The sequence below is a fragment of the Drosophila grimshawi genome, unplaced genomic scaffold, assembly GCF_018153295.1.
Source record: "Drosophila grimshawi isolate 15287-2541.00 unplaced genomic scaffold, ASM1815329v1 contig_311, whole genome shotgun sequence".
Taxonomy (NCBI): Eukaryota; Metazoa; Arthropoda; class Insecta; order Diptera; family Drosophilidae; genus Drosophila; species Drosophila grimshawi.
This window is the reverse complement of record NW_025063098.1, coordinates 13,250,473-13,275,705: the sequence shown is the minus strand read 5'-3', so window position 1 is coordinate 13,275,705 and position 25,233 is coordinate 13,250,473. Positions and strand designations below refer to the sequence as shown.

At 42.5% G+C, this 25,233-nt stretch overlaps 7 protein-coding genes across 7 annotated transcripts; 3 read left to right on the top strand and 4 right to left on the bottom strand.

The window, feature by feature from the left end:
- Positions 1-244: 244 nt before the first annotated feature.
- On the bottom strand, positions 245-8,647 carry LOC6567411 (zinc finger FYVE domain-containing protein 26 homolog). The gene is made up of 7 exons (XM_001994317.3): positions 8,147-8,647; positions 6,141-7,946; positions 4,307-5,630; positions 2,474-4,158; positions 2,158-2,416; positions 780-2,016; positions 245-725 (listed from the first exon to the last, which is right to left on the bottom strand). Exons 1-7 carry the CDS (start codon positions 8,267-8,269, stop codon positions 287-289), a joined length of 6,873 nt encoding a protein of 2,290 aa, XP_001994353.2. The 5' UTR covers positions 8,270-8,647; the 3' UTR covers positions 245-286.
- Positions 8,648-9,108: 461 nt separating this feature from the next.
- Positions 9,109-11,313, top strand: LOC6567412 (neither inactivation nor afterpotential protein G). Its single transcript, XM_001994318.2, has 5 exons — positions 9,109-9,256; positions 9,314-9,448; positions 9,508-10,778; positions 10,834-11,045; positions 11,104-11,313. Exons 1-5 carry the CDS (start codon positions 9,238-9,240, stop codon positions 11,249-11,251), a joined length of 1,785 nt encoding a protein of 594 aa, XP_001994354.1. The 5' UTR covers positions 9,109-9,237; the 3' UTR covers positions 11,252-11,313.
- LOC6567413 (peptidyl-prolyl cis-trans isomerase-like 1) lies at positions 11,283-12,107 on the bottom strand. The gene is made up of 3 exons (XM_001994319.3): positions 11,889-12,107; positions 11,786-11,834; positions 11,283-11,724 (listed from the first exon to the last, which is right to left on the bottom strand). The coding sequence occupies exons 1-3, from the start codon at positions 11,960-11,962 to the stop codon at positions 11,326-11,328; spliced, it is 522 nt and encodes a 173-aa protein (XP_001994355.1). The 5' UTR covers positions 11,963-12,107; the 3' UTR covers positions 11,283-11,325.
- Positions 12,108-12,675: 568 nt separating this feature from the next.
- On the top strand, positions 12,676-15,873 carry LOC6567414 (sodium-coupled monocarboxylate transporter 2). Its single transcript, XM_001994320.3, has 8 exons — positions 12,676-13,115; positions 13,483-13,548; positions 13,606-13,880; positions 13,939-14,188; positions 14,246-14,626; positions 14,679-14,875; positions 15,348-15,531; positions 15,594-15,873. Exons 1-8 carry the CDS (start codon positions 12,756-12,758, stop codon positions 15,654-15,656), a joined length of 1,776 nt encoding a protein of 591 aa, XP_001994356.1. The 5' UTR covers positions 12,676-12,755; the 3' UTR covers positions 15,657-15,873.
- Positions 15,874-16,325: 452 nt separating this feature from the next.
- LOC6567415 (importin-9) lies at positions 16,326-19,934 on the bottom strand. The gene is made up of 5 exons (XM_001994321.2): positions 19,681-19,934; positions 18,959-19,606; positions 18,479-18,897; positions 17,055-18,392; positions 16,326-16,984 (listed from the first exon to the last, which is right to left on the bottom strand). Exons 1-5 carry the CDS (start codon positions 19,832-19,834, stop codon positions 16,466-16,468), a joined length of 3,078 nt encoding a protein of 1,025 aa, XP_001994357.1. The 5' UTR covers positions 19,835-19,934; the 3' UTR covers positions 16,326-16,465.
- A 255-nt stretch (positions 19,935-20,189) lies between these two features.
- On the top strand, positions 20,190-21,378 carry LOC6567792 (prefoldin subunit 3). Its single transcript, XM_001994322.2, has 3 exons — positions 20,190-20,400; positions 20,520-20,914; positions 20,981-21,378. The coding sequence occupies exons 1-3, from the start codon at positions 20,314-20,316 to the stop codon at positions 21,087-21,089; spliced, it is 591 nt and encodes a 196-aa protein (XP_001994358.1). The 5' UTR covers positions 20,190-20,313; the 3' UTR covers positions 21,090-21,378.
- A 697-nt stretch (positions 21,379-22,075) lies between these two features.
- LOC6567793 (39S ribosomal protein L40, mitochondrial) lies at positions 22,076-22,967 on the bottom strand. Its single transcript, XM_001994323.3, has 3 exons — positions 22,847-22,967; positions 22,546-22,776; positions 22,076-22,479 (listed from the first exon to the last, which is right to left on the bottom strand). The coding sequence occupies exons 1-3, from the start codon at positions 22,870-22,872 to the stop codon at positions 22,167-22,169; spliced, it is 570 nt and encodes a 189-aa protein (XP_001994359.1). The 5' UTR covers positions 22,873-22,967; the 3' UTR covers positions 22,076-22,166.
- Between the last annotated feature and the right edge of the window lie 2,266 nt (positions 22,968-25,233).

Below are 25,233 nucleotides of genomic sequence, written 5' to 3'. Positions count from 1 at the left end.
GATTACAAACAAGCGGGTTCAATTGATTTGAATAACGATATTTAATAAACAATAAAAGTTACATAATATATAATAAGTTGATAAATACAATAAATTGACAATAATTATATACGTGTATAGTTTGGTACTTTGTGAGAAAGTCTTTTGAGCAATGTATAATAGATTTGGAAATACTTTACCAACGCGTTGGTTTTTGGAAAGATTTAAAATCAATTGTTCTACAATAAGATTATTAAAATAAAGCTACCATCATCAGAATTTATATATTGCCTGATTGAATATGTTATCACAGTGGCGTTGGCGACATTGGACTTGAATTTATGTTCAATTTCTTCTCACACAGTTTTTTAATATGAATTTGATTGGTCATCTCCGCCTGTCTCAAGATTTTCCGTATGTCTGTCAAACGCTCATTCTTGTTGGCCAGCAAATATGCCGATTTAAGTTGACCAATAAAAATATAGGACGATATGCGCAGTTCTATGTTTCCAATGCGCTTGACCAACTTGTCCAACGTCTGCTTAGTCTCCGGCTCGTTGCTATTAACAGCAGCATTGACGGCAATCGAAAGCAGCTCATCGGACTCCGAAGCGGTGCTGCTCCCATTATTGCTGGCTATGCAGTCAAGCAGACGATCCACCTCGCTCAGCCTTTCGTTTTTCGCCAAATATTTGGCAGTGGCGCCAAACACTTTCATCGGTGCCAACTTGTAGTCCTGCATAATGCTGTAAAAGAGAAAATCAGATAGTTTGGATAGACAACGACGTATTCAAACATACCCGTAGGCCAGGCCAAAGCCTTCGTCTATATTCTTGCCGCAGAGCAGCACCAGAATGCACAGCTGAATCTTGTCTGCAGCGCCATCAAATAAAGTGGGCAAAGTGCCGCGCGGCGCCTCTAATCGTATCTGTTTCAGAATTTGCAGCGTGCAAAGCGATCCGCTCACCGACGCCTGTTCTCGTTCGCACTGTGCCAGAAACTTGGCCAACTCCATTTGGCGTCGTATCGTATTGATATGACCATTCAGAGCACGTGCATCCAGTTGCATAGCAAAACAAGTTGTGCTTGCATTAAAACTCGCAACACTGACACGTCTGGAACCCGACTGTTTTTGCTCGCGCTGCAAATGATCCCACTCAGCCAGGTCCAGCTCGCTCTGCAGGTGCATGTGAGCTGAAACCAAGTGTTGAGCATTCGCATGCAGCTTCTGAAAGTTTTCGCAGTGCAGCGAATAAAACTTGACGCAAGTCATGCTCGCTCGCACCGGATCCTTGAGTAACAGCTGCAGTTGATACAGTGAATTAAGCTGCTGCTGCTGCTCCAGAAATCTGCAGGTCTGCAACAGCGGCACACGCCACGAATTTAACTGTGCATCGGTATCCAATTGCAGCAGTTCGTCAATCAGCGCAGGTAAGCGACCACCGGCCAGTGAGACATGGAATATATGTAGGATGAAAAGCTCCGCCTCCAGCTGCTGATGCAGCCAGTAGCGCAGTGCCGCACGCAGCTCATCGTGCTGCATGAGAAACTGCAGAATGTCCGTATGGCTGCCATAAGTTAGCACATAATGCAAAGATTCCTCAAAAGAGCGCGTCTGACGATTTTCCTCAGTGCCGCATTTCATTGTCGCTTCCCCATAGTGTCCCTTGGCAATGTGCTTCAGATTGGCTAGCGCATTGATCACATTAAGCGCCGGCTCTTGTAGTGGTGTCTGCACCACGTACGGCTCCCGGCGTCGCGAGAAGAGGGACGCCAACGATGTATTCGAGTTGCGGATTAGCGACGCACGCTGAAGTGTCTCTGGCTGTGGTTGTGCCTGTGGCATTGCAGCAATTAGCTGGAGTATTTCCTGTAGCAGGGCAGGTCCACGTTGTGGACGTTTCTTTGGCATGTGTGTGGGCGTGTCAGTCTGTGACACTAAGGCTGGCAAATCCTTGTCAAATATTTCCTTGTAGATGTGACTGTTCTGCTCCTCGGTCGACAAACGCGCCATGCAATGCCCAAATTTTTCACGCGCTACGCAAGAGAAAGAACAATAAAGAATAAATCAAAGCTACGCAAAAGCAGGATTGTGATTCGCTAATTCTTGATACTCTTCAGAGCTACATTATGATAACCGCTGCATGTACCAACTAAAATATTGAAAGCAATGCATACCTGCATCATAGCATCCGGCGCGCAAACAAGCCAAGCCATGGGCCGCCATTACACCAGTGGTAGCAAATCCCCATTTAAGGTGCACCTCCAGCGCTAGTTTCCAGTGCTCCGCCTCAACTAAAGCATCGGCTAATTTGCGCATACTGTGATTGTTTAATGATCCGGCTGGTATCAAGGATTCGCAGCCCTGCTGCACCACGGCCATAATGATCTCCGAGTGCTCGCGTATGTTCTCAAACTCGCCGGGCGCTCCACGAACCTTAAATACATATATTTATATATCTTATTGAGTAAATATGAATATGATTTAACTTACCTTCGCTGCCAATGCAAGACAGTTCATCATTTTGGCAACTAATTGGTAGTCTACCTCCGGATTGGGCACTATGAGCTTCTCCAGCTTGCGACAGTGGAATAGTAATAGATCCACACACTGACGCTGATCCAGATGATGCCTCAATATGGACAAACTAAGAGCCACGCTGGGCGCATGCTCGTAGCAGAACTCCTCGCGCAGCAGCTTGTCGTGGGTAATGATGCCGCTTAGACGCCACTTGTAGGAATCGGAAGGATTTGAGGGTGCACGTGCCACAATTGTCGCCGTTTCATTGACATGCAACGGTTTCTCTGCAGCGACCGGGACACAGCAATCGTTGCAGACGCGTACCTCCACATCACCATAGAGCTCTGGAATGACCATGCGCTGTGCGGAGCAGGCATAGCAGACAACGCGGCCACAGCGGCGACAATGATGTCGTCGCATCAGCATTGTAAAAGCAGAACGACGACAGCACATGCAGTGGGTGGCCTCCTCGTCGGGTGTCCACTGTTCACGCGATGGCGCCTGCTTGGGCATCTGAAAGGCGCCGCACAGCGAATCCAATGAGTTCTGCACATCTGTACCCAAGGAACCCGGCTCTGGAGCTAGTCCAGTGCGTACATTGGCAATTTGATAGTCCAATGCATTGCTGGCATAGATGCGCAGCAGCAAATCCAGGCAGTCATTGCTGATCACATGGTCCTGCTGGTACGAGTTAAAGTTCAGCAAAATAAATGCCTCCGTGTTGCTATGACCCAATTGAAATTTCAGCTTGCCGGTGCCTTTATCGGTGCTGCTGCTGCTGCTGTGAACATCGTAGGCGTGACCACGCTTCTCAAAACAATAGCCACAGGGACCCAACGGGATTCGTTGCTGCAGCTTGGCACGTGCCGGCTCCAGCAGCTTGGTGAGCAGCTCAAAGCGCGTATTCATCACCAATTGCTCTATAATCAGTAAGGGATAGTGCAGGAGTGCCCAGAAATGTTCACGCTGAGCGCTGGGCAGCTGTCGCAGCAGCTCCAGTGACAGTTGATAATTGAGATAGGGTCGCGCATTGCGTGCATGCCGCTCCAAATAGTCAACCAGCCATTGTAGCAGCGCCAGAGAACGCATCTTATCCTTGTGCGTGTCCAGAAAATTGACCAGCACCTTAGCTGGAAATAGCTCGGCAATGTGCAACAAGTGCGGATCCAATTCATCCTCGTCGCGCAACTCCAGCAGCGCATCTAAGAGGGTAAGCAGACAGACACGTTGCTGCCCAGCCGAATCCGTTAGCTGCACCATGCGGCACCATTCGTGGCACAGCTCATAGTGTCTACCTTGCAGCAGCTTCTCGAAGATCACATTCGGCGTCTGCCGGCCGAAATCATAGGCCTGTGGCCAGCTCTCGAACTGCAACAGCGCCGAGACTCTCGCATAAATCGTAATGTCCGAGAGAGTGTGCTCCAATTGGCTTCGCAGCAGCTGTGGAATGGCAATCTCCGCACCTCGATGCTGCAGTGTTCGCTCTATGAGCTCTTTGGCCAACTGACTGCTGGATATTTTGGTAAAGTGTTGCTGCAACAGTTGCGCCCGAGTGCCCAAATCGTTCATATGGGAAGCCAGTTGTATATGCTTCGGATCCTCTGCAATTAGCTCGCTAATTAAACGATCGATTCGAGTCTTGAGTTGAGTAGTAGATTCTGTAAAAAGAAACGGTTGATAAACAGTCACGATTCGTTAATTTAAGTTATTTCTAATTAAATATTTAACGCACAAGCGAATAGACACTTGATAAAGGCACATATCACAAATCAGCTAATTGGCCTAACAAGTCTTAAATGTACTTACCTCCCTGTCCACCAATGCCCAGAAGAAGAATACGAAATTGCAGTTCCTTGCTGAGATCCAACCGCTCCAGGTTCGCACTGTCCAGTTTGTAGGCATGTAGTGCAGCCATTACTGCATTTTTCTCATGCATAAGCGCAAGTGTCGCCATTTCAGGCAGCTGCATCAATTGGCGCAGACAGCTAAAGTTCAAGCCCGTCTCGGAAATGTCAGTCGGTGGAAGATCGCCCAGTTGAATTGCCTGCAGCAATTGAGCCAGCAGCTGATTGTGTTGCGCAATGTAGTTATGAATTGATTCCTGCTTCTGGACCGGCACCGAACGTGGCGATTGCTTTACTGTCCGTTCTGCGAGCTGCGGACAAATATTGAGTGCTATAACATGCACCAGATTCAGATGTAGAGCAGCCACATTGCCCTCAATCTCCAGCGGTGTGATGTTGCAATCGTAGATTAGCTCACCAATAACCTGGTAGGGATCGTGACGCAACAGCTGCGTGTTGTGATACTCCAAATTCGGATCCCGTAGCTGCAGCAGACGTGCCAGCTGTTGCATATAGCCACAGAAGCGGGTGTAGTAATTGTACCGCGATTTGAACTGTTGAAAAAGGGACGCGTGGCCACGTAGCTCCCGTGAATGCGCATAATCCATCGAGGCCTTCTGGTAAAGAGTTGTAAAGGCCGCCTCTCGCTGCAACTGCAGGGCTAGTGGCGCTGGCCTCAAAGCATAACTGTGCCGGCAGAGCAGCGCATTTAGTGCCGGTTGGCGGCCAGCGCGCTCCAGCAAACGCATACACTCGCAGAGATTCTCCATGAGGTACATGGCGCCAATTTCGCGAGGTCGTCCATCATTAGAACTATCGCCCGCGGATTGCTGTTGTTGTTGCTGTTGTTGCTGCTGCTGCTGCTGGCGGCGTATGACCAGCAGCAAATTGCAGGTAATCTCTCGATTGAAGCTGAGATTCACAATTAAATCACAGACAATTAAGGCATTTAGATTTCGCTCCTGGAACTGCTGCAGGAAACCATTTTGGGCATTTGCGCTGTGTCGCTGCAATAGGCTCCTCAACTCGGCGCTGTGCTGCAGCTTCTGTGACTGCGCGAAATTGTCGACGACGCTGATGATTTTGGATAACTCGAAGCCCTTGGCGGCCACGCTTTTGATTTGCTCCACTGTGGTGGTAGTGGTGCTGCTGCTCTTGGTATCGTTTGCCTCGCCAGTCAATTTCTCATAGTTTGCATAGATGTTGGCCAGCTTTTGTTTGATGAGCTGCTGATGCTCCATGAACTGCAGCTCGCGACTCAGTTGACTTTGTTCGAGGTGAAAGGTCTGCAAGAAGGCGAGGGTTAATTTTTATTAATTCTTGGCATGCAAAAATAAAATTAACTAAGGCATTTTGCTTAATAATTAATTTACAGATTAAAACTATTCTTAATGAGAATAATATTTATAATTCAAAATTATGCAAATATTATAAGTTTATAGCAAACACACTTTAAATACACTTGAAGTATTTTTAGAGAGAGACACTTCTTAATTTTCATATTCACACTAAGCAAATACCGCACAGCAATATATTAAATGAAAACCTACAAAAATAAGTCATTTAATAATTAATAATCGCTTTAGTGCGTAATTCTTGATGATTCATTGTATATTTTATTTAGTTTTTCGACATCAAAGTATAAAATTGAAATCAGAAAAGGGAACAGTATTGACTAACATAATAGGAACACTCATTTATATATACAAAATTGTTGGTGTCGATTGTTTGGCTCAGGTCCGTGACACATTTCCACAATGATAATCACACCCAACCACAATGATTAATCAGCTTACCTCTATGATATACTTGACATCATTGAAGTTTTTAAGCGCCAGCGCCATGATGGCCAACTGCTCCGGCGTGCTCAGCATTTTGGGTATGATGGAGCGATCTGTTGGCTGGGAAACAGCCAGTTGTGGCTCCCTGTTGCGTCGACTGCCGTGGAGCAATAACTGCTGTGCTCTCGCGCGACACTGTTCCAGTGTTGGTGCATCAGCTGATTTACTGGCAGCCGCTCCACTGAAGCTGACCGCTCGGCGCTGTCTGCGCGATTTGCGGCGCGTTAGACTAGAGGCGTGATAGGATCGTTCGCGACTCTCGTCATCGCTGGAGGCCTTCTCTCGCGCATGACTGTGCAATTGGATGAGCTGCAGCAGTTGTTCCGGTTCCAGGTTGCAGCCTGACGCAGAAGCTGTTGCTTTTGTCAGCGATTGCTCGATCTTCTGCAGAACGCTGAACTTCCAAAGCGCCTCACTGATGGCATCCACCAGGCGCTGAAAGCAACGCTGTTGCTCTTCTGTGGCATATTTAAAGTCCTGCGTGTGGAGCTTCTTGGTGACAAAGCTCTTCAGGTAACTAAATAGAGCATAGAGGACCGGTGCACGGCAGATGAAGCCATAGCGACGTTTCTGAGCACTTGGGACATTTGCTGGGCGTGGAGGTGTCGCATCATCGTCCACATACTGTTCATCGTCATCGTCATCGCCATCGCATTCCTTTGTATTCTGCAGCTGCTCCCAGCGTAGAAACACCAGCTGGAAAATATCCTGCAGGAGCGAGCAGAGTGTGCCCAGTTCACGCAGTTGACGTAACTGAGCAGAGAGCAACAAAAGCTGCTCCCTAATACTCGAGTCATGCAGTTCCAATATCACATTGTACACATGACACAACGCTGTGTAGTAGCTCCAAGTTTCTAGCTCCTCGGCGCGCACACATTTCAGTGCTGGTGTTTGCTGCTGCCACTTGTAGGCGTCCTCGATCAGTTGAACCACCTGCTCGTTATCACATTGTATGCCATGCTCATAGATCAGGGAGAGCATGCCTGGTGCACGCAGCAGTGCATCCACTTTAATGGTCTTGCAGGCGTTTCCCTCCTGCTGCTGTTGCAGAAACTTGAGCAGCACGGCGAGCCGCTGAAAATCAGCGTAAAAGAATTGCTGCACGGGTTGCACATCAGCGGGCACGGCGGCAATATCAAAGACAGCCAGTACTTGGTCCAGTTGTGCCAGCTCGTCTAGCGTTTGTGTGCCGATAGCAAATTCATTGGCCAGTCGCAATATGAGTAAATTGTTGCGCAATGTGCAATCGTGAATGCACTCAAAGTTCTTCAGCTGTTGACACACGCGTGGCACAAAGTGCTCCCGTTGACTGAGTGCCAGTTGGAGTACGAGTTGCCTTGTGGGAGCTGCATTGCTGCATAAGATTTCTTGCTGCTGTTGCTGCTTGTACAGAATCGTTTTCAGCAATTGTGAATCTTGACGTGCTAATAGAGCCAGCATTAAATGCTCATTGTTTACCCATGAGTCACTTTCAAGGCGTTCTATCAATTTTTTCTGCACGGTTGCCACCTCCAATATTTGTTGTGGAAAGTTAGCTAACACGCTGAGGAAACGTGACGTTCCTGAACTGGAGTTCAATGCGTCATCATCATCCAGCATTTGATTCAGTGCGTTGCTTACGATGCGTCCGAAGTGGAATTTGGACCGATTATATAGAATTTGCAGTATTTGCAGAGTAGGATAGGGTGAGGCTATAATCAGCGCCTGCAGGTGCTCCCAATAAGCTGGAGTGACGATTCCATCAAGACATTCAATAAAGGACTAAAATGAAAATTAAAAATCAGTAAAATGAGGTAAGACAGCTCAAAAATTGCAATATAACAATATTTTCTTTACAACTTCTTGCTTTAACACAGTCTATGAAATCGTTCAAGACAAATTAAATTTAATACATTTTTTCTTTGAATAGAAAAATATAACAACAGTAAAATCACTTCTTTGACTGAGGATCTTTAAATTACCTGTATAAATTGATTCTCTTCGATGGGCAGCAACTCGATCAGCTGTTGCAAATCCTGTTGCTTCTGCTGCTGAATTGCTGCCATTGTGAAACATTCGTTACCGACACCAGTTGCTATTGGCATACATATACTTTTTTATTTCTGTGATGTTTCTGATTTTGTGAGTTTCGATTCAAGCCGAGTTCATTGCACAGATTGGCTGCAACTGTGTCGACTGTTGACTTTAAGCTTCTAAGTATGTCTGGCAGCGAATAATTTGCTGATTGTATCTGGCTTTTGTTCGACGATCCACTTTTGTTTTGTCGTCAGCAGCAGCTGTCCTCTTGTTGTTGTTGTTTTTGCTTTTGTGATGTCGATTTCCAGCGTTGGTCCCACAACAACAAATGATAAGCGACGCCTGCATATTACTACCGAAGTCAGCGTCGAGCGGATCCAATAAAGCGCTGCTTAGAGCTCTCAATAACAATGGCCGCGATAAACAGCTCAATATAATTACATCTGTATAGACAACAAATACTATTATGAAAACATCACTCAAGTTGACTACAATTAACACAATTTGGCGACACGTTGACATTCACACAAAACGCAGCAGCTGTAATTTAACTCATATGTGGACTTCAAAAAAGTACACAAGTGTTACACAGCTGTGTAGGAGAAAGTTGGAAAGTGGGGGTTTCTCGCATTGGCACACGCATTCCACCAGGCTTCCTTTAAAACTATGTATTTAATTTCATGTCTATGTTTACGAAGTTGTCAAATCGGGTTATCTTATCGGCTTGCCGATAACTTATAAATTTCAAATATAATGAAAGACAGTTTTAACTATGTTTTATTTGCTTTTATAATTTCAGTATTTAATAAAAGTAAGATTTTGCTTGAAATTAACGAATTCGCCAACCGATATGTCGATAACATATCTTTTTATAACAGGTGCTACTTCACCGCTTCAATTCAAATTGTTGGCCTCGCTCACCAGGGGCGGCAGGTCTGCTTATAATTGGATTAGGTCTATGGCGGCTTACTTTCTGTATTTGTGCGCTTTCTCAACTAAGTAGTTGTATTTCGTCATCTTAGACTACTGTCACGAAATGGGAATTCGTTTTCAAAGTAGATTGATAAACAAATAAATCTTATTGCATATATATGAATTTAAAATATCTTTAGAGATACTCTGTGTTGGCGCCATTATTGTTGGTTGCATCGCGGCATTGTTGATTTTGGTGTCCAAGCTGCTGCAGGAAAACCTTCCAAATGTATTGGTACTTGAAAATAAGGAACTTGAGTTTGATTATATTATTGGTAAGTTGTAAGTTCAGACCTATACCCGATAGACTTGAAGTGTATTTGAATTATTTTAGTTGGTGCTGGAACAGCTGGGTCAACGCTCACATCTTTACTGACCAAGCACAGCAATGGAAGTGTGTTGCTTATCGAGGCTGGCGGCTCATTTGGCTACCTGAGCCGGATTCCACTGTTGTCCACATTTCAGCAGATGGGTCCTAACGACTGGTCCTTTCTATCGGTACCACAGAAGCACTCATCCAAGGGCTTGATTGAGCAACGTCAGTGTCTACCACGTGGCAAGGGTCTGGGCGGATCAGCCAATTTAAACTATATGCTGCATTTCGATGGATACGGCCCCGACTTTGATGCCTGGCATAAATTGCACAATTTGAGTGACTGGAGCTGGACAGATATGCGACCTTTTATGGCGGCAGCCACGCCTAAAAAAATGGATCTCTATGAAATACCACGAGACTACTCAATGTTATCTTTAGCACTTGAGGAATCGAAAGCAGAGTTTGTCGAGCAATCCTGGCAGTTTCGACGTTCTGTCTACAACATTAAGAATGGACTGCGACACTCGGTACTGCAGCAGTTTCTGTTGCCAGTGCTAAACAGCGTGAATCTTCGCCTGCTGCCAAAGACGCTGGTCAAACGCATAAAGCTTTCCTCAACCCCCAATCTGAAAGCCAGTTCCGTTTTAGTGGGCATCAAGGATGAGCAAAATAAAGAGGTGGAGTTCAATATTAAAGTTCGACGCGAGCTGCTGCTATGTGCCGGTGCCTATCAAACGCCACAACTGCTCCTAGCATCCGGCATTGGTGACAGCACACTGCTTACGCAGATGAAGCTAACCGTGCAACATCATTTGCCAATGGTGGGTCAGGGGCTGCACGATCACTTTAATGTGCCGTTGTTCGTCTCTATTGGCAGCATTGGACCCACTCTTAACCAGCGAACGTTGCTGAGTCCCATGAACCTGTTGAATTATTTGAGCCGCGGCACTGGATTCTTTGGGAATTTCGGAGTGCTAGGACAGGTTTCTGGCCATGAAGAATCGTTGCCGTTTGGGATCACTTTCTTTGGCGCTGGCGCCATCGATGAAAGTGCCTTCATGTCCATATCGAATTTTAAGCGTTCGGCATTTCGTGCGTTATTTCCACTATTTCATAATGCCACGCAGGAGGGTTTCATTGTCATTTCCAACTGTCTGCAACCCAAGAGTAGGGGCACTGTGACACTGCTGAACAAGAATATGCGCAGAAAGCCTCTAATTGATCCGAACTATCTGAGCCGCGATCAGGACGTCACATGCATCATTGCGGCAATAAGAAATGCCGTAAAGGTAACAATATTTACAGATTGCTTGATCTTAACTCAAACTGACATTTTTTTTGTAGGTGGTCCGATCCTCTGCTTTTGCTAAATTGCAACCGAAGATTCATTGGCCTAAGCTGCGAGAATGCTCCAATTTCGGACCGTTTGACAGAGATTTCGCAGAACACCAGCCCTCTGATCATTATCTTGAGTGTGTTATGCGTCACATCGGACTGGGCTCACACCATCCAGGAGGCAGTTGTGCACTTGGAAGCGTTGTCGACTCGCAGCTTAGGTACAATATTGAAATTACGTGCCATTGTAATTTTAGTTTAATTAATTTTCCATTCCAGATTAAAAGGCATTTCGAATGTGCGCGTTGTTGACGCCAGCGTTTTGCCTCGGCCCATTTCCGGTAATCCCAATACTGTGATTACAGCCATTGCTATACGTGCATCTTCTATTGTACTTAAGAGCGAGCTTCAAGATAGTCTACTTTAGTTTACTGTTGACTGTTAAAAAAACTTGTTGATAAATTGCCCTAATATGAGATGTATTTGAAATTCTGTATTGTGTTACAGTTTCTCGACTTTTGCTTTGATAATTCTCAACGGATCTACTGGTCTATCATTCTTGTCCGTTTCCACTAGGCCAATGCGCTTAACAACCTCCATGCCAGTGTATATCCGCCCAAAGATGGTGTGTTTGTTGTCCAGCCACTGTGTGGGCGCAAGCGTAATGAAGAACTGAGAACCGTTTGTGTCTGGGCCCGAGTTGGCCATGGACAGAATTCCGGCGCCGGTGTGCTTTAAATCGCTGTGCAGCTCGTCCGCAAACTCGGCACCATAAACGGAATCGCCGCCACGTCCTGTTCCCGTTGGATCGCCACCCTGTATCATAAAGTCGCGAATAATGCGATGGAATACCACGTTGTTGTAGTAACCACGTCGGGACAACTCCGCAAAGTTATAACACTGAAATCATATGATAAGCTATATTATATCAACGAAATGAGGCTCCATTTTCTGTACGTACTGTGTTTGGTGCATGTTTCCAATACAATTCCACGGTTATTTCGCCCATGCTGAATACAAAATAAATTTACTAATAATTTGTCCGGCTGTTTACAAATACTCACGTTGTTTCCAGCGTCACGAAATGCGGCTGCCACGCTTTATCGGGCACACTTCCAGCTGCAGGATTTACCAACATTATTAACAATTGATTAAAATTGTATTGTATATTTATATTGTAAAAAAGAAGACGACAAACTATTTGTTATTTTGGTGCTACAGCTCTCTTGTGTTTGTGGCGGCAGGTTAATAAATTATCGATTGTTAGCCTTCGATAAATCAGTCGATAATTTATTCCGCGGGAATTGGGAAATTAAATCCGTAATCGTTTTTATTCAACGAAATCAATTTATGCCGTCGCAATGTAGTTTTTTTTATTTATTTCGATCGTGCTTAAAATCACATAGTATCACAATTCCAAAACTTGTATATGCTTTTTAGCGGTTTTGGCGTGAATTGACAATCCATTTTATTTCACACACCCATTAACTTTTTAAGCATTAAATAAACTTTTCTGTGACATTGTCTGTCATGCGAGAAATACAAATTATGCAATTTTCTTTATAGTTTGGGGGTCAACAAGTTTTATGCGGAGATGAATGGGCCCCAAAGTCACTGTAATGACGAATATGTTGCAACTGAGCGCTTGAGTGTCGCATTTCTCTCTAAGCATAGTACGGCAACAGATTAACTAAAATAATCCCCTGTGTGTGGATTTGGTGTGTTGTCCGAAACCTCAATTGCCCCACAATTGACAATTGAGCGAAATTGGATTGAATCACAGAGCCCAGCGTTTGCCGACTAGCGCCCACTATAACAAATGGAACCCACTGATTCAGTGAATCACAGATGTAAACGCAACGCGACTTAGTACACATCGTCATTGAGAGATCTCGAAGCTCGGGTTGGATCACGGAGATCGCTTTAGCGAAATGCATAATATTGAACAGATTCTACGAGAGCTGCAGCGTTTTTCATGGCCCGACTATGTCGCATTTGTGGCCATGTTTCTCCTCTGCATTGGCATTGGCATCTACTTTGGATTCATGAAGAGATCCGTCTCCGAGGATGATTACATGTTGGGTGGCCGCAAAATGTTAGTGGTGCCCATCGCCTTCTCACTGGTGGCCAGCTTCATTTCGGGCATCACGTTGCTGGGTCTACCCACCGAAGTGTATTCGTATGGCATACAGTATCTGTATGTGGCCCTCGGAGTCCTCGGCATGGTCTTTGTGATGGGTGTCTTTTATTTGCCAGTGTTTCATGATCTAAATATTACGTCCACTTATGAGGTAAGCAGAATAAATTGGTATTCGGTTAAAGAAAACGAAAATAGAAGAAACGTTAAAAAAGATATAATTTTTTAAATAAATAAATAAATAAATTTTTGGCAAAACAATTGTCTATTTACGTTTCTAGTATAATGAACAAAACCTAAATTTATTTCGACAATTTAAGAAATTGCTTTACCCACCCACCAGTGATAAATGTAAATTTTAGATACAGAATTTCAATACCATAACAAATATTTTATGTATTTACTATTGGAATTAAAAATTGTACAACATTATTATTGTTTTTAAATGTTTAAAAAAAATTATTGAATAAATTTGACCCAAACAAAAGAATAATAATATAAAAAATTCTCTTTTCTTACAGTATTTGGAACTACGCTTTGATCGTCGTCTGCGTCTATTCGGGTCCGTAATGTTTTCCATAATGAATGTGAGTTATCGAAAAACCCCTCTAAACGAACCAATCCTCATTCTCATTGTAACCCAGATAGCCTATCTGCCCATTGTGATCTACGTGCCGGCGCTTGCCTTCAATCAGGTAACCGGAGTAGGAGTCCACACCATCACTCCCATAGTGTGCATAATATGCGTGTTTTACACCAGCATGGGTGGCCTCAAGGCCGTCGTCTGGACCGATGTGGTGCAGGCGGTGTCCATGTTGGGTGCTCTCGCACTGGTTGCCATCAAAGGAAGCATGGATATAGGCGGCGCCAGTGTCGTAATAGAGCGTGCCTGGAACTCAAATAGAATTGAGGCACCTGAGTAAGATTAAATTAATGACAAAATACTTCCAATTAAAAAAAAAATCATTTATTTATAGTCTCAGCATTGATCCCACAGTACGTCATACATTTTGGTGTTTGTTCGTTGGTGGCATTTTCTACTGGACTCAGACCAATGCAGTTTCCCAGAATATGATACAGCGCTATCTATCATTGCCTACTTTGGCAGATGCTCGTAAGGCATTATTCATATTTTGTGCAGGAGTTCTAATCCTGATGGCCCTGAGCGGATACAACGGACTACTTATCTATGCCACATATCAAAACTGTGATCCGCTTACGACCAAGGCAAGTTAATGTAGTTTCGACCATATCTTTGATGCATTCATTTATCCGTATCCATAGCTGGCCAAGGCTCGGGATCAGCTTTTGCCGCTCTTCGTCATGGACACGCTGGGTGAGATACCGGGCATGACCGGTCTATTTATTGCGGGCGTGTTTAGTGCTGCTCTTAGCTCTCTGTCCACTTGCCTGAACTCCATGTCGGCTGTAGTACTGGAGGACTTTGTGAAACCATATGTCAAGCAACCACTTTCGAATTTCACCACAACTTGGATCATGCGTAGTGTGGTATTGGGTATTGGTATACTTTGTGTGGCTCTAGTCTATGTGGTTCAGCATATGGGCACTGTGCTCCAACTGACCATGAGTCTGGAGTCAATAACAAATGGTCCGCTGTTTGGCATCTTTACATTGGGAATATTCATGCCCTGGATCAATGGCAATGTAAGTGGAACCTTAAACATTATTAAAATACTAAATGTTATCAATTTACTAGAGTGCATTGCTGGGCGGCTGTGTGGGCGCCATTGTTATGTTTTGGGTTAGTCTGAATGCACAGTGGGCAATTGCTTCGGGCGCCATTCGTTACCAGACTAAGCCATTAAACGTTGAGCAATGCAGCTACAGTTTTGATGCAGCTGCTTTAGTGAGCAGTTCCATTAATGCCACTCATTTAAGTGGACCCTCGGTGGAGTAAGTACAGCCACTTAATTTTTGTAATCTAATTTATCTTATATACACAATTCTAATTGACTGACCTACTGATTAGTAATGACTGCAAACTTTTGAGCTAATTAATTAAATTCAGGTATCCATATATCCATAGGAAGCTTTTGTGTGCGTAATTCGTTTTCTAAGATGTTAATATTTTTGGGATGCAATTTAAGTGTTTTCATCTGGTACTTACTTTTGATAAGCTATACTTTTGTGAAGTCAAAATATTAATGAAAAAAGTTGATTGAAACTTGTGCGATTTGATCTGGTGGATTTCAAACTATTTTGCAAAGATCCATGGGAAAATTCATGGGAGTCTTATTTTAGCGTTTACGGGAAGTCCATCCGACAGACTAAACATTACATCTCCTAACTCTGCATTAAAAAAAACCTCGCCACTGATCCCAACTAATTTGTAACGAGACCTTCTATTATTCGTTGTCTTTCTTAGGGACGTATTTCCATTGTACCGCATCTCCTACATGTGGTACACCGCCTTGGGCGCAATGGTTACAATAATCGTTGCACTGCTCAGCGCTTTCATCTTTGGCACTAATAATCCCAACCAAATTGATCCAGCACTGCTCACACCTTGTATTCGCAAGTTTTATAAGTTTGAATCTCACAAGCCAACGGTAAGTATAAAATCCTTCCAGAACATTATGTATGCATTACAGTTGTCTGCCAAATATTTTAGGACGCTTATAAGGTCGACATTCCGCTGCCGCATAAGCTACGCATTGACGAGGTGGCTCTTTAATTAGTCGTAATTTTAATTGAATACACACATTGTTAATAAACACAACTAAAATATATACCTTGGAAAATGGAGTGTCCAATTTATTTTAACATGAAATCTGAAAAGTTGTCTACTAAGTAGCTCTAAGTTAGAATTAATTATTTGTTTTGTTTTAAGCAAATAATTGTAATTGTTAAAGGGTTAAGTTAGAGGGCTGCTCCAAATTAAATCCAGTGACTTTACAATATGGTTTGTTTATTAAGGTAAGTAATTAATTTCAGTCGTCAAATTAGAGCTAAAAATGCAATGCAATATATAATTATATTTAAATCAGAAAAATCCGCTATGCAGTCAAACGTTACCACTGGTCTCCAAAAGTGTAGCGTTGGCTCCCCGTGCAGTCACTCGAATCCCTAAATTTTGCTGTACTGGTTAGCTGGCGCCAATTTATAATTCAGCTCTTTCAATCTGCATTTATTTAATAAATACCAAACGTTACCAAAGTATAACTCTGTCACAAAATGTGTAATGCTTGCTGAAAAGCATTTCCAACTCCATGAATTGTACACTATAATTATTTTGGCTTATACAATAATTGATAACACATTTTGTAAAGGAAAACAATTTTTTAATCAACGCATATTTTATACTAAAACTGATGATACTTCCAATAAAATACTATATTGCAAATTATTGAAATTCTTTGCAACTATTATAAAGGTTTTCATTTATTAAATGCTTGATAACAATTAATTACATACGATTAACACAATATAATGGGGTGTGAGATTTTAGATGAAGTCTGTGATTGATGATTGTGCTGTCAATTATTACTTCTGTTGCACCTTGGACAGCAGAACAAGGCGCTCGGATTCATTAAGATGTTCGTAAAACGTTGCGAAGTGTTCGTTTTGAGTAAAGTTGGTGAGGAACTTCTGCAGATTCTCGCCAATATCGCCCGAGTAATTGGACTCCTTTAGCAGCACCTGAAGTACCTGTTCATCCTCAGCATTGTACTCATCATAATCGAAGCACAAATCAGAAATGAAGTGTGGCTTGGACGCAGTGCCTGCAGCATCATCCTCCTCGGTGACCTCGTCCTCGGAGTCCGTAAGCGGCGCATCCGTTTTGCTCTCCTGAAAGTGCTGATATTCGGAAATCAGCACTTTAAAGATTTTCACAAGTGCGGGAATTGTCACCCATTTCTGATACGTGGCGGCTACTGAGCGTGTGCGAATGCGATCGCCGCTGGGCTCCTCTACCAGTTCTTTGTAAGTTATGGATGTCAGGCGATTATCCTGCGTGGCCACGCCGTACTCGAAGAGCTTGCAAAGGGCCATCGTTGTGACCTGAGAGTGCGTCATAAGAAAAAATCATTAAATAATGAGTAACTAGGATGAATTACTATAATACACTAACTTTGCGTTCATAGGCACCGAAAAAGGAGTTGTGACGCGACAGCCAATTGGTCAAAACAAACTGCAAGGCAGGTTCGCCGTTGGGTCCAGGCACCGTAGAGAGAAAGTTGAGTACCGCGTCCATTTGGGTGAGGAACAGATGGGCAAATATCAGCACCAAATTCATGATGACCTTCAGGCACTCGAGGTTTTGCATTTTACTAATAACTGCTTTGAGCAGCATGTCAACCGATTGGCCCAGCATACTGCCCATTTTGGTGATAATGGTGATGACCAGATGTCCAATTTGTCCACCGGCCGTCATTTCGGCATTCATTGGATTTAACAGCACGGTAGCCACTTGCATTACATAGTTGACCCCCTCGCCATTCTTATAGTTACAGATCTGCTCCGGCGATACGTTTATGAAGCTGCGAAGGCACTCCCCACCGGCGACCATAACGGTATGATCGTCCGTGTGTAGAACGCAGTTGATCATGGCGGGAAATGCAGTTTCCAGCAGGGCACTCGGTAGTGGCGGTTCTGTGTACCGGACAATTGTGTTGAGCACGTCCAAAGCAATGTCCTGTTTCTCACCGTATTGCTCACCCTGCAGCGCAAGTATGCTAACAATGGTGGGTATGAATTTCTCTTGGAGCGGGCCAAGGCACTGTTTGCGCTGGCAGAGCGCCCTAATCAGATCCTGCACGTTCATCAGCACAAACGGATCCTCGGCGTATTTAAGGAAAGCCGCAATTGTGAGTGGCGTGATCCTTGAGTGAGCTGCGTATGCAAAGTCCGCATCGAACTTGACCATCATTGTGAGCGCTTCCATTAATAATGCAAGCACAGTTGCCTTGCTGCCCGGAACGAGCGTCATGATGCCATCTAGAAAGCCGGGCAGCTTGGACACAAGCAGCGTTCGCTTCTCACCCTCCACATTTTCGTTGGCCTGCAGAAAGCCGTGCAAGGTGCGAACGGCGCTGATGCGCAGAATGTGCGACTTGTCCGGCGACAGGCTGCACAGTGTTACATCCAGAATCTCGACTAACATCTGCGGATTGTACAAATCCGATTTGGAGTACGTGCTTAGGGTCCAGAGTGCACGGCCGACTAGATGCGGCGATTCCTGATGCACTAGCAGATTGCGCACAATCGTCAGGTAGTTGAGCAAGTCAAACTTGGAGTCACCCTCGAGAATGATGTCGCGAAAACCATGAACAGCATCCATGCAAGCCTCATGAATCTTCCACCAATTGGGATTGTTTGCGGCCTTCTCGGCCTCGGCCACGCTGAAGTGCCGGCCCAGCGCCTCCTGCAGCGGTTGAATGGCCTTCTCATTAAACTCGTCATTAATGGCCTGCATTTAAAAATATATCAATTGATTTCGATCAGCAATGTAAAATTAAGTGCTGTATTATGAAATTGAACATTCGTTCGACTTACAAGCAGCACATCACGGCCACACATGCGTACAGTTAGCTCGACGCCGCCATCGTCTTCGTCGTCGACGAACTTCTCTGGATCGTCTTGCCAGTCCTCCAGCTGCTCCTCACTTAGCTGTATGTATACAATGGTAATGTAGATCAAATCCGCGAGCACATTTTTTATGTTGCCGCGCAGCTTGCCGCAGGTGACAATGCAGTTGATGAACTCAAGAATCTGTATGATGAGCGTTTGAAAGTTGGTCTGCTCGTCATCTTCTTCGTTATCGCCACTAGCCAGAGGATTTGGCTCGGTCTGATTCACGGATACCTTAACGTAGGTTTCGGCAATTTGTGTGAGCAGCTGCCAAATAATAGGCAATATACGTTCCATGAAGGGATTTATGTACTTTGGCATTTCGGTAACCAGATAAGTGAAAACTGCAAATTAAAACGAAACTAATATAATATTGCAATGTTTATAAATTAATATATGACATACCTTTAATTATTTCAGAGCGCAGTAGAAAACTGGAGCCAGCGCCGCAATTCATGCTCAGATAATGCACCAGCTTGTCCATAAAGTTAGACAGTATGGAACTCATCATGGAGCTTTGCTCCTGTTTATCTGTGATCAGCGCCGATATGGACATGAATAGCTGCTTCAGGGTGCGAATAGCGGAGACACGCGTCTTAATTGAGTAGTTCTGCTCCGAGTCGAAAATGCGATACACCTCGGGTATGACAACCGGACCCAGATCTTTGATCTGATCCACATCGTATGTGAAATCTTGTAGAACTTGCATAGCACCATGTATAGAATCCTCATTGCCGCCCAGACACTTGACAATAATGTCAAACAACTCCGACCAGCACTGCGGATAATCGGTGGCCGCTATTGTTGAGATGGTGTGCGCCACCGAGGAGCGTATCTTTGAGTTGGGATCGTATAGTCCATTCGGCAATATGTTACGTATCGTGCGTTTCGCCGGTTCGCTGGCCATGCCACCACTGCTTGCCTTGTTGTCAGTCTCACCGACATCCGTCCAGTGGTTCTCCACATATCGCGTCAGCATAATTATGGCAATTTGTCGCAGTGGCAGTTCGTGCGACTGATTCATTATAATCTCCGCCAAGTAGACGCCATAGCCTGAAATTCGGAGCTGTTAACTACAAGTTGACAACGCCCGGCATTGCCCGCTCATTTGCCGCGCTCCGCCCTACCTTCTGTGTATTGCAGCTGCTTGTTTCGCTTTTCCGCCTGTTGCAAAACGGTTGTGTCCGAGCTGAGCAGATTTTGCAGCTCTTCGACAATTGCCTGCTTTACGGAATCACCACCACCGCGCACGACCCCGACGCCACTTTCTCCGTTCGACATGACAAATATGCCAAATTAAATACAAAAATTAAATATATAAAAATAATATATAAAATTAAAAACTTGTCAGATGTTTGCCGCAGCAGAGCGTAGCACATGTAAATTGCTGTGCGTTCTGTTCAAACTTATTAATTGCTGTTGACCAACACTGTTGTGTGTAGTGATGAACTGTGATAATTAGCAATTTTTAATTCGAAATACTTTCTCATTTATTAAAACTATTTTTTTTAACTGTTAATGATTTGTTTATTTAGTTTATTTAAACTGTACGCAGACTTATATAGTAAATTATACACATAGTAAATTCTAAATAAAACAATAAATAAAAAACTAACTAAAAAATACTTGCCACAACAAGTATGTCAAGTCGCTGCTCAACACTACTTTTATTACCATCGTCTTTGCTCTGCTGCTGCCGCCCTGTAGACCTGCTGTAAATTTATTACAATTTATAAGAATAAATAGCAAATAAAAGCACAATGACGAGCATCATGGACACAGTAGAAATGCCAAAATTGCCGGAAAATCAAAAAACCTTCGCCGGCATACCAGAAGCAATATTTCTAGTGAGTATCAAATGGCAAGCGTCCAATTCTAACCTAGACGGGGCTGCAGACAAAAAAGAGAGGAAAAAACAGCTGTAGAAAATATTCAATATTAATCATCGCTCGTGTTGTGCTTGCAGGAGGAAATTGATACGTTTATGACACAACCAGAGAACGAGAACTGTGAAAAGGTGTTGCAACGTCTGGACGAGCAGCATAGCAAGTACCGGTTTATGGCCACCAATTTGGAGGCGCGTCGTCGCAAGTTGAAATCCCAGATACCCGATCTGGAGCGATCCCTGGAGATGGTGAATGTGCTGCGCAAGGAAGATGAGGAGCGTGAAACGCAATTCCTGCTCAGCGATCAGGTGTTCATCAAGACGCTGGTGCCACCCACGAAAACGGTTTACCTTTGGCTGGGCGCCAGCGTAATGCTGGAATATCCATTGGATGAGGCAGAGGCGCTGTTAAAGCAAAACGTTACATCTGCTGTGGGCAATCTGAAGTCAGTGGAGCATGATCAGGACTTTCTCAGGTGCGCTTATTGGACTCGGTTGCACTCCTTGCTAATACCTCTAATGTATATCCTCCACTTCCACAGAGACCAGATAACCACAACTGAGGTAAACATGGCGCGGGTCTACAATTGGGGCGTCAAGAAGCGACAGGCTGCTGCCAAAACTAATATTGCCAGTAGTACGCCCTCCTAGGTAGCTTTTTCATAGTTTAAAACTAAGCAAGAACAACAGTACGTTGGTACACACAAAGAAAATCGGGTGTTGTCCATTATACATTATTTATTTGAAGAGTAAACATAATACTTGTTTTTGAATTCTGATGCCCGATAAATTTACACATACTTAAAAACAATAACACACAGTTCGCAGTGCTTTCAAAATTAAAATTAACATAAAAAAAGACGAAAAGACGCCAATTGCATTTTTTTACTTGTTTTATTCTTGTTCTCGATAATAATAAATATGAAATACATACAATGCAGAACTTGGGCTTTTCAGATATTCCTCCTTATGAATTGTTATGTAAATACGTATGAAGGCCAAAGATGCCTTGGACAAAGACGTACATTTTCTGAGCATATGCCATAACAGTTGCATGAAAGGTTTGGCTTGCATTTCCGATCAGCGCCATCGCAATGTTCGCCGGCTTTCGAATAGCAAAAGTATCGATGACCACATCTTGAAATGGATGAGTAGAAGTTGTTTACGCATCCTTCCGGCAAGGTCTCTGAACCAAGACAAGGCGGAAAAGGAATGTCGCTACAACAAGACACTTAGTCTAGATGTCTAAACTGGAAGTTTAACTACTTACATAGCACCACATTGCTGAAACATCAAAAGGATTAGTGTACAGAATAGAACCACTCTGACTGGATGCAATTTAAGTTGATGATGCATAATTAGTTCAGGGAATCGATCTTTTATCTATGGGCATTCCCTACTATTCAACTGCATTGATGCATTTAATAGTAAACACTGACCAGATTTTGTTTAGTTCTAAGTACATAAATAAAAAATGCGTGCGCAAAAGGGCAAGCTGAGGATTCACTGAGTCAGCTAAATATTACCTTAGCTGATTATAGTGCTGGGTAAATTTAAATCAGGTATGTTTTTTGTGTACCTAATTAACCCATACACGTGACAGGGTTATCTACAATTCACTTGCACAACAAAACTTGTCAGTGTCATTAATTTACATTTATTTTGAATTGATTTTAAACAATGTAACAAATTTAAGCATCTAATCAAACAAATTACTTTACCCTCTGTCTATTCCCATTTCATAGCTTGGTGTACATAATCGCCATCTGGGCTCACATAATTCTTGATAGGGGGCGTTGCAACTGGCCCTTTCACCGATACTGGCAGCAGTTTCATGTCCACTTCTATGGCCGCTTGATAAAGTTCCTCAGACTCACGACGAAGCTCTTCGAGTGCTTTATTTTGGGACTGCACCAAACGATCAATGATTTGGAAATCCGCAACCTTTTCATCGTGCTTGTAACGCGCCCATTCTTTTTTAAGAAGTGCACGCTGCTCCAGCTCCGCAGTTCCCAGAGGTGTAAGCTTTCGTTCCCGTTTCCTATACAAAGTTGAACATAAAATAAATCTGCAAAATGTGCGGCAAAAACAACCCCGGCAAACTTACGCCTTGTTGTCAATTAAGTCCAAGGGCACTTCCAGCTCCTCCACCGGCTTCAATTGGCGCGCATTCTTCTCTAGCCTGCGTATCTGCTTCTCGATTTTCTTTTTCCTGCGGTCCTCTCTCTGTTTTACGACCTGTGGGTCAAGTTTCTTTTTTTTCTTAAGCGGCTCAGCGCACAGCACTGGCGATATGTGCAGGAATCGTGTGGCAACAGGGCTGCTCTGTAGGCTCAACCTAATGGTGAATGAAAGCCGTTTTTATATTGGCAGAAGTCTATGATTGCGGAATATGCTGCAGCAATTACCTGGACAGTGCGTTGAGCAGTGACATTTTCAGTAAACAATTGAGGTAAAACCAAAGCACTGTTTGCGTAATGTGCTGCTTCTTCCCGTAGTAGGTGCTATCGAGTATGTTGACTCGCCTATCGATTTCTAAACATATGTTCAGAGCTGTACCGCATGGCAACGCTGTAGTGTTGCCACACAGGTGAACTCAAATCGATAAAATAACAGTGTTTAACTTTGCCAGACGTGTATCATATTTGTTCTGTCTACTTTATCTTTCATAAACTGCCTTAGACATAATACAAGTTATTACCGTTGTAATACATTAATTCCACAAATAATTAACAATACACTTTCCAAAATTTTTTAAAGAAAATATTTTCTGTTTTCGCTCCCACCACAATTGCAAAGAAAACCATTTTTAATTTTTACTATTTTTATACGATTTTAAAACTTTATTTTTAAAGATGAAAATAAACAATATACTTTTATTATGTGTTTTTTTTTTGTTGTTTTAGTAAATTTTACATAATTTTCAATAAAATAAGTAGGTTTTTTTTTTTTTTTTGATTAAAAATGTTATATTATAGTTTAGTGTTTGGTTGTTCTTTTACCATTTCTTTCCCTTCACGCATTTATTTGTTTTTAATTTTTCTTACAGTTGCTGCATAAATATAAATTTATGTGATCATATTTGCTTATATCCCAAATATTTAATTTTCTCTTACACTTTTTGTTAATGCTGCGTTACGATCTATGGTGTAATGTAATTTTTTTATTTTATTATTTTTATTTTCATATTGTTTTCTTCAGATGTTGTCTCGAAATGCAAATTATATGTATCGAATTTCGTTTTACGAGAAAATGACAAATTTTGTGCGAGTTTGTATGTTTCTTGCTGCCATACGGTCCAGACAAACATTTTCGAAAATTCCAAAATGTAAACCAAATGTAAAAAGTAAGTAATTATAAAACGGAACCGATACCGAAACCGAAACGTACAAATATGTATGTATATATGTTTTGTATGTCTATTTTGCTGTGAATACATACATTTGTATGTTTGGTTGGCTTATTATTTCTGATTTGTTTTTTTTCCTTTTGAAATGAGTTAATCATATAAAGTTAGTATATGTCTTATACGCAATCATCGTGGATTGTGAAACTTTCGATTTCTGTGTATGTTTGCATTTTGCGTATTACATTCATATAGTATTTTTATATGTTTACTGTGGTAAATAGTAATGTGTGTATTTCTGCTTTTTGGGGGTCTCGTAAAGGGTTATGCTCATCTATTGTTATTACATATACTTATAATTTAAATTGTATGCCATCTTTTCAGTTCTCACACTGATGTCTTTCTTTCCATATAGTGTTCAAAGTATAGTTTTACATATGTATGTACGTTAATTTTGTTCTCATTACTTGAGTGAGTGAATCCATTTGGAATGATGTTCTGAATTGAAGAAAACAAAGATTACAAACATTGTGTCTTAAATTCTGTCAAGTTGGAATTTCGAAAAAAAACATTATAAGTGCCAGGCTCGGTAGCTTTATTGGCCTTCAATATCGCTTAGTAATTAAAATATATATAAATAATTGTGTGTTTAAGTTAAAATTATAATAAAATCGTATATGCATTTGAGGGACTTTAATTATATATTTTAATGGCGCTCTAAATCATCTCTTTTTATATTCGAAATCGGGTTAGTTTTGAAGCCCTCAGATCGTTTGTGTTTTGGTTTTTTTGCTAATTATTTTTTCGCGAGCGCCCTTTTTGCCGCTTATTTTATAATTACATTATAAAAGTTATTTCTAAAGTTGTTTGTACTATTTCTTGGAAATAATTCCGGTCTATTGCTGCATAACTCAAAGTATTTCTTTTTAGTTTAGTTTCGTTTTTCTTTTATTATTTTTGTTTTTGGTAAAATCAACTCAAAATAATTTTCGTAGCTTGATTTGGTTTGACTCGGCTCTGGAGTTTTTACAATTTTCACTCTTGCATCAATCAGTCGAAAACGATGCGATTTTTATGCTTGGCCCAAAAGATTATAAATTTCAATGTCGTAATGTTGCCGAAATGGTTAATACATTTAAAAGGTTCTAAGCAAAACCCTTGCACATTTATTCCTGCTCCTGCTTCCGTTCCATATATGTATGTATGCACGGTACACATATTGATGAAAAGAATAACTTGATGATGTGTGTTTTTTTGTTGCTTTTTTGTTTGTTATGTTTTTGTATTTATGTTCAGCTCCGAAATCGTAATTCGTAATCGATAAATGAATATTCATACATACTTATATACATAGTGTGTGCATCTAAACACTTTTTAAATTAATGCATATTCATAAATTAATGTTAATGTTCGTAAATTGTAAATTTTAAATTTTGCTAATTTTCGCTA

What these genes read in the sequence shown, in the direction of transcription:
- LOC6567411 (XM_001994317.3), bottom strand. Translation starts at nt 8,269, where the DNA reads ATGCCAATAGCAACTGGTGTCGGTAACGAATGTTTCACAATGGCAGCA. An exon ending in GGGCATTGGTGGACAGGGAG is followed by an intron (nt 4,159 to 4,306) that starts GTAAGTACATTT and finishes TTCTTTTTACAG; the next exon opens with AATCTACTACTCAACTCAAG. An exon ending in GTCTTGCATTGGCAGCGAAG is followed by an intron (nt 2,417 to 2,473) that starts GTAAGTTAAATC and finishes TATGTATTTAAG; the next exon opens with GTTCGTGGAGCGCCCGGCGA.
- LOC6567412 (XM_001994318.2), top strand. An exon ending in TGAGTTTGATTATATTATTG is followed by an intron (nt 9,449 to 9,507) that starts GTAAGTTGTAAG and finishes GAATTATTTTAG; the next exon opens with TTGGTGCTGGAACAGCTGGG. An exon ending in GTTGTCGACTCGCAGCTTAG is followed by an intron (nt 11,046 to 11,103) that starts GTACAATATTGA and finishes TTTCCATTCCAG; the next exon opens with ATTAAAAGGCATTTCGAATG.
- LOC6567413 (XM_001994319.3), bottom strand. Translation starts at nt 11,962, where the DNA reads ATGTTGGTAAATCCTGCAGCTGGAAGTGTGCCCGATAAAGCGTGGCAG. An exon ending in TTCGTGACGCTGGAAACAAC is followed by an intron (nt 11,835 to 11,888) that starts GTGAGTATTTGT and finishes TTTTGTATTCAG; the next exon opens with CATGGGCGAAATAACCGTGG. An exon ending in GGAAACATGCACCAAACACA is followed by an intron (nt 11,725 to 11,785) that starts GTACGTACAGAA and finishes ATATGATTTCAG; the next exon opens with TGTTATAACTTTGCGGAGTT.
- LOC6567414 (XM_001994320.3), top strand. Translation starts at nt 12,756, where the DNA reads ATGCATAATATTGAACAGATTCTACGAGAGCTGCAGCGTTTTTCATGG. An exon ending in AATAGAATTGAGGCACCTGA is followed by an intron (nt 13,881 to 13,938) that starts GTAAGATTAAAT and finishes ATTTATTTATAG; the next exon opens with TCTCAGCATTGATCCCACAG. An exon ending in TGCCCTGGATCAATGGCAAT is followed by an intron (nt 14,627 to 14,678) that starts GTAAGTGGAACC and finishes TCAATTTACTAG; the next exon opens with AGTGCATTGCTGGGCGGCTG.
- LOC6567415 (XM_001994321.2), bottom strand. Translation starts at nt 19,834, where the DNA reads ATGTCGAACGGAGAAAGTGGCGTCGGGGTCGTGCGCGGTGGTGGTGAT. An exon ending in GCGCTCTGAAATAATTAAAG is followed by an intron (nt 18,898 to 18,958) that starts GTATGTCATATA and finishes TTTAATTTGCAG; the next exon opens with TTTTCACTTATCTGGTTACC. An exon ending in TCGGTGCCTATGAACGCAAA is followed by an intron (nt 16,985 to 17,054) that starts GTTAGTGTATTA and finishes ACGCACTCTCAG; the next exon opens with GTCACAACGATGGCCCTTTG.
- LOC6567792 (XM_001994322.2), top strand. Translation starts at nt 20,314, where the DNA reads ATGACGAGCATCATGGACACAGTAGAAATGCCAAAATTGCCGGAAAAT. An exon ending in TACCAGAAGCAATATTTCTA is followed by an intron (nt 20,401 to 20,519) that starts GTGAGTATCAAA and finishes TTGTGCTTGCAG; the next exon opens with GAGGAAATTGATACGTTTAT. An exon ending in CATGATCAGGACTTTCTCAG is followed by an intron (nt 20,915 to 20,980) that starts GTGCGCTTATTG and finishes CCACTTCCACAG; the next exon opens with AGACCAGATAACCACAACTG.
- LOC6567793 (XM_001994323.3), bottom strand. Translation starts at nt 22,872, where the DNA reads ATGTCACTGCTCAACGCACTGTCCAG. An exon ending in CTGCTCAACGCACTGTCCAG is followed by an intron (nt 22,777 to 22,846) that starts GTAATTGCTGCA and finishes ATTCACCATTAG; the next exon opens with GTTGAGCCTACAGAGCAGCC. An exon ending in GACTTAATTGACAACAAGGC is followed by an intron (nt 22,480 to 22,545) that starts GTAAGTTTGCCG and finishes AACTTTGTATAG; the next exon opens with GAAACGGGAACGAAAGCTTA.